This window comes from Lemur catta, chromosome 10 (assembly GCF_020740605.2).
Source record: "Lemur catta isolate mLemCat1 chromosome 10, mLemCat1.pri, whole genome shotgun sequence".
NCBI classification, from domain to species: Eukaryota; Metazoa; Chordata; class Mammalia; order Primates; family Lemuridae; genus Lemur; species Lemur catta.
In genome coordinates, this window is record NC_059137.1 from 24472004 (window position 1) to 24492229 (window position 20226).

Below are 20226 nucleotides of genomic sequence, written 5' to 3' on the forward strand. Positions count from 1 at the left end.
TTAAGCTTTTGCAAATTACAGTCTTTGTATTATCTATTTCTTTATAAAAAAATTGTTGGACTAGGTGTGGTGGCTCATGCTTGTAATGCTAGCACTTTGGGAGGCCGAGGCGGGAGGATCACTTGAGGCCAGGAGTTCGAGGCCAACCTGAGCAACATAGTGAGACCCCCATCTCTACAAAAAAATAGAAAAATTAACTGGATGTGGTGGTCCATGCCTGAGTTCCCAGCTACCCAGGAGGCTGAGGTAGGAGATCACTTGAGCCTAGCAGTTTGAGGTTGCGGTGAGCTATGATGGCGTCACTGCACTGTAGCCTGGGCAACAGAGCAAGACCTTATGTCCAAAAAAACCAAAAAATTGTTGGTGTGGCTTTAAGATTCTTCTACACTTGATCTTAGCCTAAAGGCTGAGAAGTGATTCAAGATTCTTCTAAAACTCAGTTTTGTCTGCTGCGTTTATTAATTAGAATCAGAACATTCCAAATGAGAGCTATTTAAAAAAATAAAAACTGGCCATTCTTGTGTGGTGTAAATCACCTCTTATCAGAATCTCATCCTGAGTTGTAGCCTTTTTCAATTTAGAAAGTCTTTGAAATGTTTGTATGGCTTATGTTTTTAGTTGTGAATGTTGATTAGCCAACTTTAGAGTCCCTAACTATAGGCACTAAAGTAATACATTATCATTACATTCATATTTTAAGACTGCCAGGAGACATAGATTTTAGCCAATTGCTTCTTTGTTTGTTTGTTTCTTTTTTTTTTTTGAGACAGAGTCTCACTCTGCTGCCCAGGCTAGAGTGCTGTGGCATTAGCCTAGCTCACAGCAACCTCAAACTCCTGGGCTCAAGCAATCCTCCTGCCTTAACCTCCCAAGTAGCTAGGACTACAGGCATGCGCCACCATGCCTGGCTAATTTTTTCTATATATTTTTAGTAGTCCAGCTAATTTCTTTCTATTTCTTTTTTTTAGTAGAGATGGGGTCTTGCTCTTGCTCAGGCTGGTCTCAAACTCCTGAGCTCTAACGATCTGCCTGCCTCTGCCTCCCAGAGTGCTAGGATTACAGGCGTGAGCCACTGTACCCGGCCCCAATTGTTTCTTTCTCTACTCTAGCTTAAGAGTGAGTTTTTGGATTCCCATCCTCACCTTCTTAATAGCCAGAGTTTCAAATTACGATTGCTTTATTCTTTTTTAATCTTTGCTTACTCCATTAGGTGTGATCTTTAATATTGATTGTGTCACAGGAGTTATAGTATTACTAATGGTAGGATAATAATAGGAGCTTACGTTTATTAAATGTTTACAATGTGCAGACACTTTTTCAAGTGCTTTTCATGCAAATTTATTTAATCTTCACTATGACCTTAGGAAGTAGGTTGTTGTTTCCCATTCTTCAGAAGAGGAAATTGAAGCCCAGAGTGATTAAGTAACTAAGCTGCAGTCACACAGTCATCAGGTGGGGTTTGAACCCTGGCAGTCTAAATCTGGCACCTTTGCTTTAAACAATTCCATTTAGTAGTACAGTAATAAACCTTATTTTCACTTCATGGTGAGAAAAGTCAAAGCCATCACATACAACTCAATTCGTATTTCTTATATTTAAAAGATAGGCTTTTTCTTCCCAAACATTTTGTAGAATTTTTTTCCTGATGACTGAGCTCCTCCAGTTCATTATGTCATCTAATGGTGCTGATCTTGCCACTTTGTGGCTTCTCCATTGTCTGGAAGATAGAGTCCATGTTTCTTATTGTGCCTTAGCGAGACCTTTCACTCACTACCTGTTCCCCAGATTCCTTTTTAGTTTCATCCCCCCCATTATTCCTTTATGTACATATATATGTATACCTTATGCTCTAGTTGCAGCTGATTTTTTTTTTTTCCCAGTGGGGTCTTGCTCTGTTGCCCAGGGTGGAGTGCAGTGGTGCAATCAAAGCTCACTGTAACTCCTGAGCCTAAATGATTTTTTTGCCTCAGCCTCCCAAGTTGCTGGGACTACAGGTGCATACCACCACACCTGACTGAAGCTGATTTTTAACTGCTCTTTTTATGGCTTTATGCCTCAGTAACTATTTTTCCTCTTGATCTCTCTCTCCTCCCCCTATAATCACTCTTTGAGACATCGCCTCAGAAAAACTGTGCTGGACCACTTGTCATTTCCTGCACTGAGACCTGCTTTGCTTCTGAAGATCTTGGTTAAAGCTCTAATCCTCTGTAGAATCATCTTTTTATCTCTTTTATGAGATAGCTCTGGGAAGAATGGGGTGTCCATTTCTAATCCCTTTGCCTAATAACAGGTTTAGTTTCTTGATACCTGTTACTGAAGATATATTTCTTAAGTAAATTCACATTTGTATATTTGTTTTGATTGAGATTATAGGAAATTTTTACTGAGATACTAGTGTTTTGGGTCTCTCTCTTCAATTTTCTCTGTCTCAGCTGGAGTGTGTTGGGAGTGTAGCCAGTGGTATCTCTGTCATGAGTTGGAGTCCTGACCAAGAGCTAGTGCTCCTTGCCACAGGTAAGCTTGTCCCTGGTGCCTACCTGACTTATTACTGCAAACATTACTCCAAATATCTTACAGGCTTCGGTTTTGGAGTGCTTAAGTTTTAAAAAATTTCTTTGAACAATGATACCAGTATTATAAATAGTAAAGTGAATGTGTTTTTTTCTGACTTAAGTTTTACCTCTTAGTATATTTTATGAAAAGTTGTTTCTTGTAACTTTTTCAGTCTTTACAAGTGGGAAACAAAGTCATAAAACCTGAGGAGGCTGCTAAGTCCACAGTTATAGTTAAAAATGTCAGCAATATTTATTTTAACCTACTCTAAGCATTGTTACGTAAACAGATTCTAAAAGCCCCTCTTGCATTCCTATTTTTTTCCTTTAAGTCTCTTCAATCCAGATGAGTTCAGTAAATGAGCACCACTGATAACGTATATATTTGCAGAGATGTCTTGGATGGAAACTAGGTGTTGAAGTTGGTGGAGGAGGGCTATCAGCTTTGCACACTTAAATAGCTGAAAATAAGCACTAGGTGACTTATCCAGGCAAAGTTTTTATTTTTATTTTTATTTTTTTTTTGGGACAGAGTCTTGCTTTGTTGCCCGGGCTAGAGTGAGTGCCGTGGCATCAGCCTAGCTCACAGCAACCTCAAACTCCTGGGCTTAAGCGATCCTACTACCTCAGCCTCCCGAGTAGCTGGGACTACAGGCACGCGCCACCATGCCCGGCTAATTTTTTCTATATATACTTTAGTTGGCCAGATCATTTCTTTCTATTTTTAGTAGAGACGGGGTCTCGCTCTTGCTCAGGCTGGTCTCGAACTCCTGACCTCGAGCGATCCACCCGCCTCGGCCTCCCAGAGAGCTAGGATTACAGGCGTGAGCCACTGCACCCGGCCTTGTTTTTATTTTTTTAAGTCAAAGCATTTTGAGTGAATTCTTTCTGCCCTATCTGACTCCTTCACTCCAGCTCTGTAGCTTATAGTGGCATAGATATTAATGAAATGGCAAATTTGTTACATGAAAATAACATCATTCTTGTTTGTGTCCCTCTAAGGTAAACAGACCCTGATTATGATGACAAAAGACTTTGAACCAATCATGGAGCAGCAAATCCACCAGTATGATTTTGGAGAAAGTGAGTATATCTTTGTTTAAACATTTTGTTACCTTAAGTTCCTTCCCACTTTTGATCATTTTTCTTGTGCACTGCAGGACACATCATAAACCTAAAGAATTGTGAAACTTAAACCCCCATTTACTAAATGTCTGTTAGCCCAGTTCCTTTAGCCCATCCTGGATTTTAAAAGGCATATCTTAGGTGTCCCTGTAGGTCTGAGGCTGCTGGCTTTGTTAGTAACCAAAATAGAAATCTGTGCTTGAGGTCACCTGGGTAGTTGTTTCACAAACCCTAGGAAACGCTTAGGTTGGGGTTTAAGGAAAGGGATTGTATAAGCTAGAATAAAGAGAACATTTCTGGGGTGCAGTTTTGGGGAGAAGAGAACAACAGAGGTGGGATAGAAGGCTGATTTTTGTTACTACTGATTAGATCTGAATCTGCATTTTCATGGGAACTGTCAGATTGTTTTCTTGCTAAGATCTAGCCAAAGTCATTTGGGCATTTATGCTGTTGGGAATATTGAAGAGGGAGGAGGGGGGAGATGCTTATTGAGTATAAGTTCTGGCCAACTTGACGATACCAGGTAGCTGGCCTGATTGAAGAGAGGCATGGAGGAGAAGGTATTTCAACTTTTGCTGAGGCCTAACTTCATGTCTTCTTGCTCTACTAACTCTGGGAAATCATTTAGAAAACTGCTACTTGTTTATTTATTAGAAAATTATTTGTTCAGAAATAATTTTGAGTAGGTACTGTGAACCCAACAGTGTGTTTGGTGCTGTGAATAATTAAAAAATAGTTAAGTAGTTAGATTTTTCTCTTAGGGTGTCTCATAAGTACAGTAATGACATGATAATGCAGGTATAGGGTAGCATAAGGGAAGAAAATCAGTAACTGGAGAGGAAAGATTTCCCTAAGGAGGCTGACTTGAGCTGAGTCTCAGCTGAATTGGTGTTGTGTAGATGAGGGCTGAGGGTTGGGGAGTAGTCTAGTCAAGTGAATAAGTCCATTTCAAGGGAGGGATGTTTCATAGAAACATGGTTTTTCAGAGAACTGTGAACATTGCTGGAGTGGCAGGACATGAGTGTAGAATGAAATAAAAGGGACTGATTTTGATTAAGTTTGTGGTAGGGAATTTTGACATTGAGTTATAGTTGATCAGCTGTTAAAGGTTTGATAATGAGAAGTTAAAGAGATTTTTCTAGTAGAAAGATGGGTCTTGATTACATATCTTTTTGTTTGTGTGTGTGGAGAGAGAAAAGACTAGAGGCAGAATGATCAGGTAGGAAGTTGCTACTGGAATCTAGGTGAGAGAGGAGAGGTGGGTATGGGGCTAGAAGAGGGAATGAATTCAGGAAAAACTTGATTCTCAGTGAGGGTGGGAGAACATTTTTTGGAATTATCTGAGAAACTTCTTTGGAATATATGTGCATAGTTCCCCTCCTACCCTAGACCTGTTTAAGAAATACCAGTTTAGAAAGTGAAATAAATAGACTCTGGTATACAAGGTGGAGGAAGAAAGAGTTTAGTGGGACACCAGCCAGGTAATGGGAATAATGATGCCAATAACTGAGAGAGGGTAGATGGGGAGGTGCTGGTTTGTAAGGGGTAGGTGGTGAGTTCTGTTCTGGATTTGTTGACTGGCCATATGGGATCGCTACATGCAGTAGGCAGATATAAGAGGCTGAAGCTCAGGAGAGGCCAAAGCTGTTGACTGGGAGTGATTTGGTATGTAGGATATTCTTATAATCTTGGGAGCAGATGAACTTGCTCAGGGACCATATATGGTGCTGGAAGAGTCTAGAATCCAGGGTGGAACTTTGGGGCATCCAGCTTTGAGGACAGTCATAGGGAGAGTACCACTACATAGCACTCCTTGGGATGAGAAAGTGTTCTGGGCCTGGCTTTTCCCACTGACTTTTTCATAAGAAGCCTAATGTAGTAAATCAAGGGTAAGATAGTCAAAGTTAGGGTGTTAGGCCTTAGAAATGTATTTATCAGTACAAAAAAATTACTCTATGGAGTGATGAATATTTTTCCTCTAATCCAGTGGTCAACAAACTTGTTCTGGAAAGGGCTTGGTAGTAAACATTTTTGGCTTTGCAGGCTGTACAGTCTCTGTTATAACTACTCAGTTTTGCTGTTGTAGTGTGAAAGTAGTTATAGACAATACATAAGCATGCCTGTGTTCCAATAAAAGTTTGTTTGTGAAAGCAGATATAGGCTGTAGTTGACAGATTCCTGCTGTAAGCCCATCACTTATTGTCTGATCTCTGAGGAAAAGTTCTCTGGCCTTACTTCTTGATCCTTTGCCTCTGTGGAAACTTGCAGGTAGAAGCCCGGGGATGTGCAGCAAGATAGGCACTGCTATTTGTATACAGCAGCAAGGTGTGCTTTGAGGTATTATAGTGCTTGGATGTAAGCAAACAGGAAATGGTCATACTAACCCATAATTTATAAAAATGATTATAGCCCTGCTTCATCAGAGTCAGAATCAGTGGCAGGAGGGAAGAATTGGGTCCTGGATTTGGCTGTTTTCAGGACTCTCTTCATGGTACCTCTTGCAGATGGATGCCGGATCTTACCTCCCGGAACAGAAGGGTTGTGTTGTTTCAGCAGCTTGACCTTTATGTTTTGTGTAAGAGAAGCATTATGATTTAGAAAAAACCCTACTTGGTCTGGGAGGGAGAAGCCCTGTGTTCTAGTTTTAGGCTCTGCCATTAAGTCTACATGAGGAGCTGGATTCGATGATCTATGGTCCCCTCTACCACCAGTGGGGGGGAGGGGGGTTGGATACATTTAGTTGATTGAAATCTTACAATTAGAATTTTATTCCCAGGTCTTGTCTTGGAGTCTTATGTTTTGGACATATTGTGTAAATTCTTTGTTTCATTCTTACTTGTAAGGCAAGAATGAGATTGTTGACTCCTGTCATTAAGGGAATTTGGAATATATAAGATAGCAGTACAGCATTTTCCAAAATAAGGGAGAAGTCACAGCTTGCCAGGAGTAAACTAAATGAATAAATAACAAAATAATTAAGGGCATTTCAAATTCTTCAAAATTACTGGTGCATATAATATGGAACATAGTTTTTTTAGATATTGACTTGTTTAAATTTATCGAGAGGTCTTAGACTTCATGAAGAATAGCACTGAAACTGCTTTTATTTCATGTCATGCAGCTTATTTCGTTGTATTGCATGTTCTCAACCAATTGTTCTGTAGGCAAATTTATCACTGTTGGATGGGGCAAGAAGGAGACACAGTTCCATGGATCAGAAGGCAGGCAAGCAGCCTTTCAGATGCAAATGGTAAGGTTGGTTTGATGGATAAAGAACTTTGATTGGAACAAGTGGAAGTTCTGCCACCCACAGGAACTCTTAGGTGTCCAGTTAGAGGCGATCATGAATAATTCTCTTCTGCTTTAGTAGAACTGTTTAACACCCTCAGGAAATGAGTCACTCTAGAAAGATCTTTTTTCCTTTCTTATTGCCAAGTTGCTTTGTGATTTATTTTCAGTGCAGTGAATAATTATAACCAATATTCATCACCCAGTTTAAAAAATAAAACATCACAGACAGAAATGAAATACCCTGTATAGCCCTTCCTGAATTCCCTCTCCTTCCTCCCCAAAGATAGCTGCCATCCTGCATTCACTGTTGATCATTTACACGCATCTTCTCATACTTTTCCTACATATGTGTGTATTAGATATTTTTTCTGACTTTTTCTTTTGGATGAAACTCTTTGTTTTCTTTCTTTCTGGATTAGAAAATTCTAAAGACCACATAATGATGTCTTGATTCAAGGCAGCACTTACCAGTCTTCTAATGTAGAGAGTCCCTGACAGCAGAGGAGTGCATACTCTTAAGTCACCTGGAGAAGCAGCTTCAATGTCTACTATCACATTAAATTTCTTTAAATTCTTATATTTTATCTAAATTTATATTATATAATATGAATCATTTTTAGCATATGAAGTAAAAAATGTTACTCTCAAATAAAATTAATGCCCCATGAAGATGTGCCCTGTTTGTCCTCTGGCATATTGCCAAGTACCCCTAAGGACAGCATATATCTTGTTAGAGTAGTGGTCCCCAACCGTTTTGGCATAGGGACCAGTTTCATGGAAGACAATTTTTCCACGGACCTTGGGGGTGGAGGGGAATGGTTTCAGGATGATTCAAGTGCATTATATTTATTATTATTACATTGTCACTTGCCACTCATTTATAGGATTTTGATATGAGTCTGTAAGCAGTGGATTTATTGTCGTCTCTTTGCAGTCAGACCTCTCTGCTAATGATAATCTGTATTTGCAGCTGCTCCCCAGCACTAGCATCACCGCCTCAGCTCCACCTCAGATCATTAGGCATTAGATTCTCATAAGGAGCACGCAGCCTAGATCCCTTGCAGGTGTAGTTTACAGTAGGTTTTGTGCTCCTCTGAGAATCTAATGCCATTGCTGATCTGGTAAGAGGTGGAGCTCAGGCAGTGATGCGAGCAATGGGGAGTGGCTGTAAATACAGATGAAACTCCACGTTCACCCGCTGCTTACCTCTTGCTGCTTACCTCTTGCTGTGCAGCCTGGTTCCTAACAGGCTAACAGGCCATGAACTGGTACTAGTCCACTGCCCAGGGGTTGGGGACCAGTGTTAGATAAGTACAGATTACATTATCATCATGACATTTGGTAGCTGTGAGACACTGGTAAACTTCCTAACATTTCTGAGCCTCGGTATCCTTGTCTGTAAAGGGGACATAATGTCTCCTTACAGGGCTTGAGATTTGTAGGTAATAATATTTATGAAACAGCTACCACAGCATCAGCACAGGGTAGGCACTCAAATGGTAGTTCCTGCTCTTGTTTTAGTGGACAAATAATTTTTGAAACTTTAAAAAATAAACATAGTTTTTATGTCAGAACAACTGTGTTGTGAATAAAATATCCATAGTGAGTCTAATTCTGAAAACTGTTGATCTGTTAGAATCAGTAAAGGATTGTTAGAGGGCAGAAAAATGGAGTAAGTATTCATAAGACACAACCTTGCTTCTTTGGGGTGATCCTCTGTAGTTGGTTTTCATGTTCCCGTAATTTTTAAGTCATTTTGTTTTCAGAAGGACTAAGATCATATATTTTATGTTTAAAAAATAATACTTTACTGATATGTGTAATATATAAACCTCATAAACATTATGTTAAGTGAAAGAAGCCAGTCATAAAGATCTCATATTATATGATCCCATTTATATGAAATGCCCAGAATAGGAAATCTATAGAGACAGAAAGTAAATAAGTTGCCTAGGGCAGAGGGGCAGGACAGGGAGGGAGAGACTGCTAATGGAGATGGGGTTTCCTTTGGGATGGTGAAAATGTTCAAAATTTAGATTATCATGATGGTTATACAACTTTTTAAATACACTTAAAAGACATTGAATTGTGTACTTCAAGTGGGTGAACCTTAATGATATGTATATTATATTGTAGTAAAGATGTTAAAAAGTAGTACTTTAAGGGAATCTGCAGTAGTATTCAGAAAGTGGTAGTTTTCCATACTTTTAACTTTGGAGAAGGCTTGTTACTCCTGTTACCTGCTTAGAGTAAGAGTTGTCTAGTACTGGTATGTTTTCCTCTCTTTAGCATGAGTCTGCTTTGCCCTGGGATGACCACAGACCACAAGTTACCTGGCGTGGGGATGGACAGTTTTTTGCTGTGAGTGTTGTTTGCCCAGAAACAGGTATGGAAATAAATTGCAGTCAATCAAAAAAATTTTTCTATCTTATTAAAGTTCGGGAAAGTTTTCTGCCTTTTGCTTTGAGTGAGATATTAATTACATGTAAGACATGAAGATGTGCTGCTTTAGATGTTAAATGAGCTTAGAGTTAAGTAGAAGATCCTTTGAAGTCATCTGGTCCATCCTCCCATCTGGTGGATACAAATTTTTAACAAGATTAATCTAATTGGCTTTGTAAAATCATGGCAGTTTTGTGTTTTTTTTTTTTTTTTGAGACAGAGTCTCACTCTGTTGCCTGGGCTAGAGTGAGTGCTGTGGCATCAGCCTAGCTCACAGCAGCAACCTCAAACTCCTGGGCTCAAGCAATCCTACTGCCTCAGCCTCCTGAGTAGCTGGGACTACAGGCACGCGCCACCATGCCCGGCTAATTTTTTCTCTATATATATTTTAGTTGGCCAGATCATTTCTTTCTATTTTTAGTAGAGACGGGGTCTCGCTCTTGCTCAGGCTGGTCTCAAACTCCTGACCTCGAGCGATCCACCCGCCTTGGCCTCCCAGAGTGCTAGGATTATGGGCGTGAGCCACCACGCCCGTCCTTGGCAGTTTTTATTTATAAGGAAAGTGTTTGAAAAGTTCTGACTTGACAGCATTTATCAGAATTTTTAAGTGTATGTTTATTTGACTCCACCTGCTGCACAGGGGCTCGGAAGGTCAGAGTGTGGAACCGAGAGTTTGCTTTGCAGTCAACCAGTGAGCCTGTGGCAGGACTAGGACCAGCTCTGGCTTGGAAGTAAGTGGGAGAAGAAACCTGGGTACTTTTCTTCAGAGAAATTTTTGGAACTGGGGTAGAGGTGGTGGTACCCATTGAATATAACACAAAAATATATTTAATTTTTCTTCATTTGGTTGTAAGCCAGTATCTTTCTTTTTTTAATTTCTTTTCTCTTTTCTTTCTTTTCCTCTCTCTCTCTCTCTCTCTCTTTCTTTCTTCTTTATTTTCTTCTCTGAAGTCTGGATTCAATTTGAATAGTCGATTCTGGGCTTCTTCACAGATCTCATTCCAGGGCCCCATATACTTTGCATTCCTAATTCTTAAAAGGTTTCTATTATAGGCAGCTTCTGTAGGGAAGCCGTTGTATAGAGCAGAAACGCGTGCTTAGAAGGTTAGTCTCAATCTGTGAGGCTCTGTGGAAAATGGAGCTTTTGTGAAAACTAGGAAAAGAGCTTCTTTTCTCTGCATGAGAGTAGAGTAGATCCCAGAGTAGAGGGATCTGCTTACCAAGGAACATGCAGGCTGGATTCAGGCCCTCTCCTTCCATTCACCTCCTTGGCTCAGTACCCTTGTGCAGATCTGCCCTGATTATGGAAAGAAGAAATTTTTCCGCTGTCTCAGCAGCATCTGTTATATGCAGTGGGACTCTAGGTTTCAGACATCTTGTTTCTCACCAGTGTGATATTGGATGATAGAGCAAGAGAGAAGTGTATTTGAATTAAAACTCTGGAGACAAATATGAATAAGATGTTTTCAATAGATGGAGAAAGTCATAAAAAATACCTGCCTGAGCATAGAATATTTGCTAGAGTCATATAATTGAAGGATAAATAGGTTATAATTTTTAAGTCATTATGCTTGGAATGGTTTAATTGATTTTTTAAGAGTGATTTAGTACAATTTAAATCTGTAAGGCTTTGTGGGCAAATGGAGCTTTTGTGAAAATTGGGAAAAGGCATCTTTCCTCTGGGCAGGTGCATTCCCATATTAGGGTGAACTGCTTGCCAAGAGTCAAGGGCACATGAGACTTAAAACTTCCTAAGATAAAGATATTTATTCATTCATTTATTTTTTTCTGAAAAAAAATCTCTTGTCTGAATTTTATCTTGTTCACAAGCCAGTTGGGTGAGCTTTTGTTCTAACACTGTGGGTTTGCTTTAAGACCATCAGGCAGTTTGATTGCATCTACACAAGATAAACCCAACCAGCAGGATGTTGTGTTTTTTGAGAAAAATGGGCTTCTTCATGGATACTTTACACTTCCTTTCCTCAAAGATGAGGTTAAGGTAGGTGCCTGAGTTGTTTGCCATCAGATTTAGAGGATTTTCCACAGCTATAGAGGGAGTTTATATTTGATAGGGATATGTAAATAGAAGATCCAGAATAGACAGTAATAAAATTGGTGGCGTACTATAACTGACTCTTCTTTCGTAAAAGAGAAATTGTTTTTCCAAAGAGATTTTGCAAAAAATAAATGGCATTTCTTCACTACCTTAGATAAAACACAGGCAGGAAAATAGATATGCTAATGTTTATTGCTTATTTTGACAAAAGCATAATTTTTCCAGTAATAAGGGTATTTTTCATTTATAACATTTAAACCTGAAGAAGCTTGTGTATCATTAAGATCCTTGCTGAAGTAGAAACACATCAAATGGTAGTCTTTAATTATGTAAAATTTTAAACACCCTAAAAATTTGGAGAATAGTTTAATGAACTCTCAAGTATTTATTACTTTCAACAGATACCAACACTTGGCAAAATTATTTTCATCTGTCCACTACTCCATGGCCTATGCATACATACACAAACACACATTTTATTTCCTGGAGTTTTAATTCTAGAAATCATGTTTTCAATATTTATTTCTAATAGTTAGGAACATTTTTCCTCACATAACCATAATTCTATTATTACACCTTACCTTATTCCCAGTCCATATCCAAATTTCTCTGATTGTCTAAAAATGTCATCTTGCATCTGATTAAGTATCTTTTAATCTCTAAGCATAGTGCTTAAAGATTTATTGTTTTTAAAGTCCTCTACTTTAAATAAAATGACATCGTTCACAGATTTGTTTAATGACTTTGTAAGTTAGTAGTTTACAGCTAGGGATCAGCTCAGCCAGTGGGATTATTTGATTTATGAGGGAAAGAAATTCAGCTATTATAAAGATTTTGAAGTAAATGCATAACTAAAGGCCAATGACAGATCTTTTTTCTCTACTAGGTAAATGACTTGCTCTGGAATGCAGATTCCTCTGTGCTTGCAGTTTGGTTGGAAGACCTACAGAGAGAAAAAAGTTCCACTGTGAAAACCTATGGTAAGACAGCTATAGTATTTCAGCCTTATGCCCTATAAGATGTAGTTGAAGGTAGACCGGTATGGGATTTCCTTCATTCCTTCTACTTAGTCCCTTAGTGGAATCAAAGAAGCTGAAGTGGGCAAATGGAGATGGAGGAGTGGTTAGGTTTTGATTATTTATGGATTTCAGTCAGGTATTAGTCAGGGTTCTCTAGAGAAACAGAACCAGTAGGAGAGATACATATATGTGTGTGTTTGTGTATAGAGATATATATATATATATAGTCATATATATATATAGTATGTGTGACTATATATACATATATAGTGTGTGCATATATAGTGTGTATGTATATGTATATATGTAGTCGTCCCTTGGTATCCTGGGAAGATTGGTTCTAGGGTTGCCTGTGGATACCAAAATCTGTACTCAAGTATGTACTCAAGTCCCAAAGTTGGCCCTGCAGAACTCTAGGATAGGAAGAGCTGGCCTTCTCTGTGTACTTGGGTATTGCATCCTGAAAATACTGTATTTTCAATCTTGAGTTACAGATGTGGAGGGCCGATTGTATTTAGTGAAAAAAAATCTAGCCTGAGCAATGTGGTAAGATCCAGTCTCTACAAAAATTTAAAAAATAATTAAAAAATTAGCTGGGTGTGGTGGTATGCGCCTATAGTCCAGCAACTTAGGAGGCTGAGGCAGGAGGATCACTTGAGTCCAGGAGTTTGAGGTTGCTGTGAGCTGTAGTGATACCACTGCACTCTAGCCAGGGTGATGGAGCGAGACCCTGTCTCGAAAAAAAGAAAGAAAGAAAAAGTCTGTGTGTAAGTGGACCCGCACAGTTCAAACTAGTGTTGCTCAAAGGTCAACTTTATTTATATCAGAGAGAAAGAGGGGCCGTGGGGAAGGAGAGAGGGGAGAGTAAGAGAGGTATGGATGAATTTATTTTAAGAAATTGGGTCATGTAGGGGATGGCAAATTTGAAATTTCTAGGGCAGGCTGGAAATTCAGGTAAGAGTTGATGTTGCAGTCTTGAGGCGGAAATCTTTAGGGCAGTCTGGAAACTTAGGATTCCTGTGTTACAATCTTGAGACAGAATTCCTCTGGGAAACCTCAGTGTTTTCTTTTAAGGCCTTCAAGTCATTGAATGGGACCCATTGACATTATATTAATAGATGGTAATCTGCTTTAATTAAAGTCAACTGATAGTAAATGTTAATCACATTTACAAAACACCTTCACAGCAACATCTAGACTAGTGTTTGACCAGACAGCTGGGCACCATGGCCTACCTAAGTTGACACATAAAATTAACCATCATAAGTTATCAGTGCTTTCTCTTCTTGGATGGTATTATTGTAGAAAGTCAAACACTAACCAAAGGAATACTGTGGAAGTGAAAGAAGATTTAGATTAAGTAAGAATCTTTTCTAAGGCTGAGGCTAAAGGATCACTTGAACTCAGGAGTGTTCAGCCTGAGCAAAAGTGAGACCCCGTCTCTACAAAAAATAGGAAAAAATCAGCCAGGCATGGTGGCGCATGCCTATAGGAGGCTGAGGTAGATGGATTACTTGAGCACAGGAGTTGGAGGTTGCAGTGAGCTATTATGATGCCACTTTACTCTAGCTGGGGTGATGGAGTGAGACTCTGTCTCAAAAAAAAAAAAAAATATTTTCTATACCTTTTAAAATGTGTAAATATGTGTTTTTAAGTATTAAATAACATGAAAATATTAGAAAATAAAAATGAGAAAAAAAAACCTCATAGTTCTACCACTCAGTAATAATCACTATTAAAATTTTTCTTTTAGATTTTTTTTAGTGTATATCTCAGTATAGCTACGATCTCATTGTTAAAAGTGTAGGTGTGATACATGTAGTTTTGTAACTTGCTTCGACTCTGTATTATGAGCATATTTCCATTTCACAAGCATCTGTACATCTGTATCATTTTAAATTGTTGTGTAATCTCTTGTGCCTGTTTATTAGATCTTGTGCTGTTAGACACTTAAAGTTTTATAATTTCTCATTATTGTCAATAGCAATGCACTGAACATTTTTGTTCATAAATCTTTTTACTTGATTACTTTCTAAGTGGCTTTCAAACCTTTAATCAATAGAACCATTTAACTGAAATGTTATTAAGAAACTCATTCATTCATTCAACATAATAGTTCTCAACCCTGGCTGTACCTTTAGAAAAATATAATGATATCCAGGCTTCATCTCAGAGTTCGGTTCAGTGTGTTGGGATGGGGATGATACATCAGTGTTTGATTAAAAGGAAAAAAAAAGCTCCTTTGTGATTTTAACATACAGCCACAGTTAAAAAGTACTGATTAGCCAGTGTGTCAAGGGATGGCACTGTGAGATGCTCAGGGTAAAAATACTGCACAAGAATAGCCATAATAGCTATCCTCACAGAGTGTGAGCCTATCGTCTAACTTACCAACCCATGTCTACATAGAAGTATATTAATAACATGGTTAAAGACTGTTATATTTGCTGTGATTGCTAAGATAAGAATTATTGAGCAAGATTATGAAAATAGATTCCTTAATATAACCAATACTCCTTAATATAATGATAATTCATAATATAAGATCGTAATTTGTATGTGTCATCTGTTTAATAAAGGTTGATTTGGGCATAATTAGGTCATGTTCTTTTAATAGATCTTGGAAAGGATAATTGCATGCTAATCTCTCTTGGGCAGCTGAATTATAGTTAATACCAGACAGCCTTGGACATAATTGCACGCAAAGCACCTGGAAGAAAATAAGCATCTTAAGCCTAATACAACATAGTGATGCTAGTCCGGATCTTGCATTGAGTGTTTTATTAATAATACTATTAATCTAATTGCCATATTATCTTCTTCCTAAATCTTCATGAAAAACCTAGTAAAACACTGCCTTATCCTAGTTAGCTTTCCATCATGATCATACAGTTTAAAGGTAAAGGTGAAAATAAATGAGTATTTCTGACCTTACTGATGCTTGACATTTTATCTCCATGGAAAACTATCTTTTAACAATTATTGTTACATTATGATTTTAATGAAGAAACTGAGCAGGGAGGGTCCTGTGAAAAAGAAAAGATTGCCCCTGTCTCCCTGTAGGACATGGTATGAAGTATGGTTCCCTGGCCTCTGAAGGCCTTTTCATTTTCCCTTGCAGTTCAGCTCTGGACTGTTGGAAACTATCACTGGTATCTTAAACAAAGTCTGCTCTTCAGCACCTGTGGGAAGAACAGGATTGTGTCGCTGATGTGGGACCCAGTCACCCCATACCGGCTGCATGTTCTCTGTCAGGGCTGGCATTACCTCTCCTATGACTGGCATTGGACAACTGACCGGAGCTTGGGAGATAATTCAAGTGACCTGGCAAATGTGGCTGTCATTGATGGAAGTAAGCTGCTGGGAAATATGTCCACGATCCTGCAAGTGATCCTGAGCCCAGGACCTGCAGATGTGGTGGTTTGACTAGAACAGTGGGGAATCTTTGTCTGACTTGTTTGGTTTATTTTTACTTATTTATTTTGTTTTTCATTGAATGGGAATGCCCTTAGCTTGGGTTTATACTCTTTCAAGAACTATAGTCCCTCCTCCCCACCCCAGTTTCCTGCTGTACTATATGCGTGGCCTTTAAAGACTTGGAAAATTTTGACCTCAGGTAGAGAGGAGGACAACAGTAGAGTCTGTGAGATCAAGTGTGTTATCCTTGTCTGTTTGCCCTGACACAGATTTATGTTGACCCTTATACCACTCCACCTGCATTGCTTTGTTTCCTGATATAAATACTAGCTCATTATGTAACTCTTTGCTATGCTCTGTTCATGTCATAAACATCTGTCTACTATGAGGATTAAGTTGGCCTTTTATAATTAGGTGGAGGGATTTTCTGGGGGATGGGGGGCAGGATGAATGAAATCCTCACCTGAATGGATACTTTACTTATTGCTACAACATAAGGACACTAGCTTCTGAGATTGTAATGTGAGTTGGTATACTAATTCATGTTCTATGTAATAGTCATAATACTGATTATATAAGTATGTTCTATATAGAGAACTTAATTGGATCTGCCTTATTACCAAATCCATACATAGGAAGTACTTTAAAAATTTTGAAGGTATTGATTCCCTAAGGTTAGTGTGGCTTTGTTGCAGGCCCAGGTTTAAAGCTAGAGCTCTGACCTCTTGGCCTTTTTGCCTTAGTCCCTGGCACCTGAAACTCCAAGTTCAGAGGTGGACTGCTCTAGGGTTGGAGGTGACAATAACCAGATATAGACAGAACCCATCACACTTTCCCCCCCCATACTGTTTTTAAGCTTTTTCATGAGAAAAACACTGAAAATTATTTTTAAGAATTGCTGTATGTTTTTTTTACCACTGTTATTACTTTGTGATACCATGATGTTCAGATGCCTTATATTACAAATTGAATATCCATATGTCTAATCCTCCTTTTTCTTTTTCATGTGCAGAGAGTGTACTGGTGACAGTCTTCCAGCAGACTGTGGTTCCACCTCCCATGTGCACATACCGATTGCTGCTCCCACACCCTGTGAATCAAGTCACGTTCTTTGCACACCCTAAAAAGAGTAACGACCTTGCTGTCCTGGACGCCAGTAACCAGATTTCTGTATATAAGTGTGGTATGTTAGAAAACTGTTACCATGATGTCCTGAATCAAGTCTCTCCCACTCCTACACAAAAGCACATTATAATTTGGTGTTTCCTTAGCTCTAGTGTTTCTAAAAATTTTGAAGTCTATAATTGATTTCATTATCATGATGATATTTAATTGACTTGAGTTTGATTTGTTTTTTTTTTTTTTTAAATCCTACTCTGGCTTATAAGAACAATTCCTTTTGCCTTACTGAACCTGAGGATCCATTTAAGAATAACATTCAACCCTGGAAATAACATAGTATCTTATTACATCATTAACATGTTTTACTATTTGCATTGCCTTTACACATATTTTCAGTTGTTCTCATGCCCCTCCTAAGAACTATGTCAGAGATGGAGTTTTCTCATTTATAGATGAGAGAACACTATGTTAGAGGGTTTGCAATTTGAGCAAGAATGAGTAAGGACTTTTAGCACAGGCATTCTATCTTCTAATCCAGTTGTCTTTCCATAGTCCCATTGCTGTCAGTTCCTTGTTGCTTTCCTGGTGGACTGGAGAACCTGAAATTTGTTTTTATTTGTGAGTTCTGTGGTCATGTCATAAATAGTACTTGCATATTACAGTGGTAGCTTTGTTTTCAAATATCTTTTGAATTCTAAATTAGCAAAAGCCTAGACAGTTGCTGAGAGAGAATAATCAAACTTAATTAATTTATATTGGAATACCCTACTTTCATATCAGCTTTTCTGTTAAATCACCAGTGTGCTGTTTACACGAATCCTATCTGGATAGATCACCAGTTTCTCTGATTTTAGTTTTACTCTGTAAAATGCTATTACAAATGCTATTATGTAGACAGAACCCATGATACTCCCCCCCGCCCCCCCCCCCCCGCACTGTCTTTAAGCTTATTCATGAGGAAAACACTGAAAATTATTATTTTTTGAGATGTTGAAAACATAGGTGTTTATTATTATTTATAGTATTATGCTAATAATATTTATTTATTATAAAAGCAACCTATAGGTTTTATTAAAATGGGAAGTGGCAAGTGATTGAGACTTCCATACAAAGGATACTGCAAACGGCAGGAACAAAACTAAGAAGGAGCCCCATGTTTAATAGTTAGGGACGTTTATGAATGCACTGATACACATAAGGCATTACTCCCCCCTTTTTGATAATCATTAGCTGAGTTTTTGTTTTGCTTTGTTTTAAATCCAGCTGTGGTACTAGAGCTGAAAATCATTTTTAAGAATTGCTGTATTTTTTTTACCACCATTATTACTTTGTGGTACCACGATGTTCAGAAGCCTTACCATCCTCCTTAAACTTTTTAAAATAGCTTTTTAAAAAATAATACTAATGTGTTCATTGTCAAGGCAAATCAGAAAAAGCAAAAATTAAATGCTGTTGAAAGGTTTTCTATCAGACAGTCATATCAAAAGTAAACAAATGTTTGCCTCTGTACTCTGTTACTGTTTGAGTGTCTTAATGTTGGTTTTGTGAGATTAGCAAGAATCAGATGTAAGCTTTTGTGGTGCTTACTGTATGATGCTAATAAGTTTATATATCACTTTATAATGAATGGGATGTTTTGTCCCATATTTACTTTTTTAAAAATAGCTTTATACCATTCATTTATTTAAAGTGTATAATGCAATGGTTTACGTATGTGTGCATATGTATTCGCAGAATTATATAACCATGATCAATTTCAGGATGTTTTCATCTCCCCAGAATGAAACCCTGTACCACCCTATGTTTATTTTACTTGATACTTATAACTCCCCGTGATGAGGTAGGGCAGATTGAGAGCTCTGCTTTTGGAAGATTGATGGCATCAACATGTGGGATCTGCCTAGGGTGGGGGACACCTGGGAGCAGAGATAACAGTTAGGAGAAACTGTCTAGCCAGAAGACAGTGAGAGCTTGCACCAGGGCAGTGTTTGTAGAAATGGAAAGGAGAGAGATCATACAAATCCAGAAACTAAAAATGCCTGAGAAGTTAGGGAACACATTGTAGAGAGTTTGGATATAAGAGAATCTGGAAAAAGGTTGTGGAAGTCCTTATTAGACTGTAGGGTTTAGAGATTAGCATCTCAAACATGGAGTTCAGGTGATGACCTTGGTCTGGGCAGCTCAGATGGACTTGTAGTTGATAAATGACAGCATTGGGCACCTGTAAGGTGAGCATGGTAAGAGGGCAAGTTGGTGAGAGATTAAGAAGTGCTAGTGTAGAAATTGCTAATGTCAGCTTCTACACTGGGGAGTCAAGTAAAGGTTGAAGAATAGTAGATTTTATTCAGATCAAAAAGAATGACAAGAGAAAAGATTAGAGATTGAAGTCAAAGGTTTCATTTGTTGTGTCCTAAATATCATTCCTCCCCTGCCCTCCTTACTCTTTCCAGATTGTTTATTATGTGCCAGGCTTTTATCTAGTCCTTGCTTTCTGGAGATTTTATTCTAGTTGGAGACAAAGATAGTAAATAAATAAAATCTATCAGATGGCAAGCGCTGTGGAGGAAAATGAAGCAAAATGGGATAGGGAGAGCTTGAAGGTAGGGGGATCCTGCTGGGGCAAGGTGGCTTTTATATTTAGGGATATAAGGTGATGTTTAAGTAGAGACGTGGTGAGAATCTCAGTGGGAGCCATGCAGACATCTGGGCTAAGAGCATTCCAAGCAGAGTAAAAAGCAGCTACAGAGATGCCTGTGGTGTTTAGGAAAGAGCCAGGAGGCTGAGGTGGCTACAGTGGAGCAAATGAGGGGAGAGCTATGTGGGGTCATAGAGGTGACAGGGAACAGCTCTTGTAGGGCTTTGAAGGCTTTTACTCTGAGTGAGATAGGAAGCCACCAGAAGGCTTGGAGCAGAGGAGTGCAGTGCTTAGGACTTCAGAAGATCCAAGGTTACTGAGAGATGGTTGAGGACAATGGAGGAAATAGCACCAGGGTAAGGGGGTAGCCCCTCTACCTGGTCTTGCTGAGGTGTGGTTTTTGTCGGTAAAGATTGTGACAGACGTGGTATTAAAGGAAGGCAGAGATTTTAAGAAGGAGGTTGAGATGTGGTTATTTTCTAGATTGCTTTATTTGCCTTATAGAAATCGTTAATTGCAGAACCCCATCCTCTTAGTACTAGGAAAAATATTTATAGTCTACAATGA

At 38.6% G+C, this 20226-nt stretch overlaps 1 protein-coding gene and 1 pseudogene across 4 annotated transcripts in view; one reads left to right on the plus strand and one right to left on the minus strand.

Annotated features, from left to right (window-relative positions):
- Nucleotides 1–20226, plus strand: part of ELP1 (elongator acetyltransferase complex subunit 1) — a 66879-nt gene that overhangs the window by 4863 nt on the left and 41790 nt on the right. For all 4 annotated transcript variants that reach the window (XM_045562549.1, XM_045562545.1, XM_045562547.1 and 1 more), the window contains 9 exons: nt 2433–2514; nt 3555–3635; nt 6842–6927; nt 9258–9354; nt 10051–10141; nt 11286–11409; nt 12353–12446; nt 15607–15837; nt 16915–17085. In XM_045562549.1, the coding sequence (XP_045418505.1) occupies nt 2433–2514; nt 3555–3635; nt 6842–6927; nt 9258–9354; nt 10051–10141; nt 11286–11409; nt 12353–12446; nt 15607–15837; nt 16915–17085 (1057 nt within the window). The remainder of the gene's footprint in view (nt 1–2432; nt 2515–3554; nt 3636–6841; nt 6928–9257; nt 9355–10050; nt 10142–11285; nt 11410–12352; nt 12447–15606; nt 15838–16914; nt 17086–20226) is intronic.
- On the minus strand, nt 274–418 carry LOC123646829 (annotated as a pseudogene).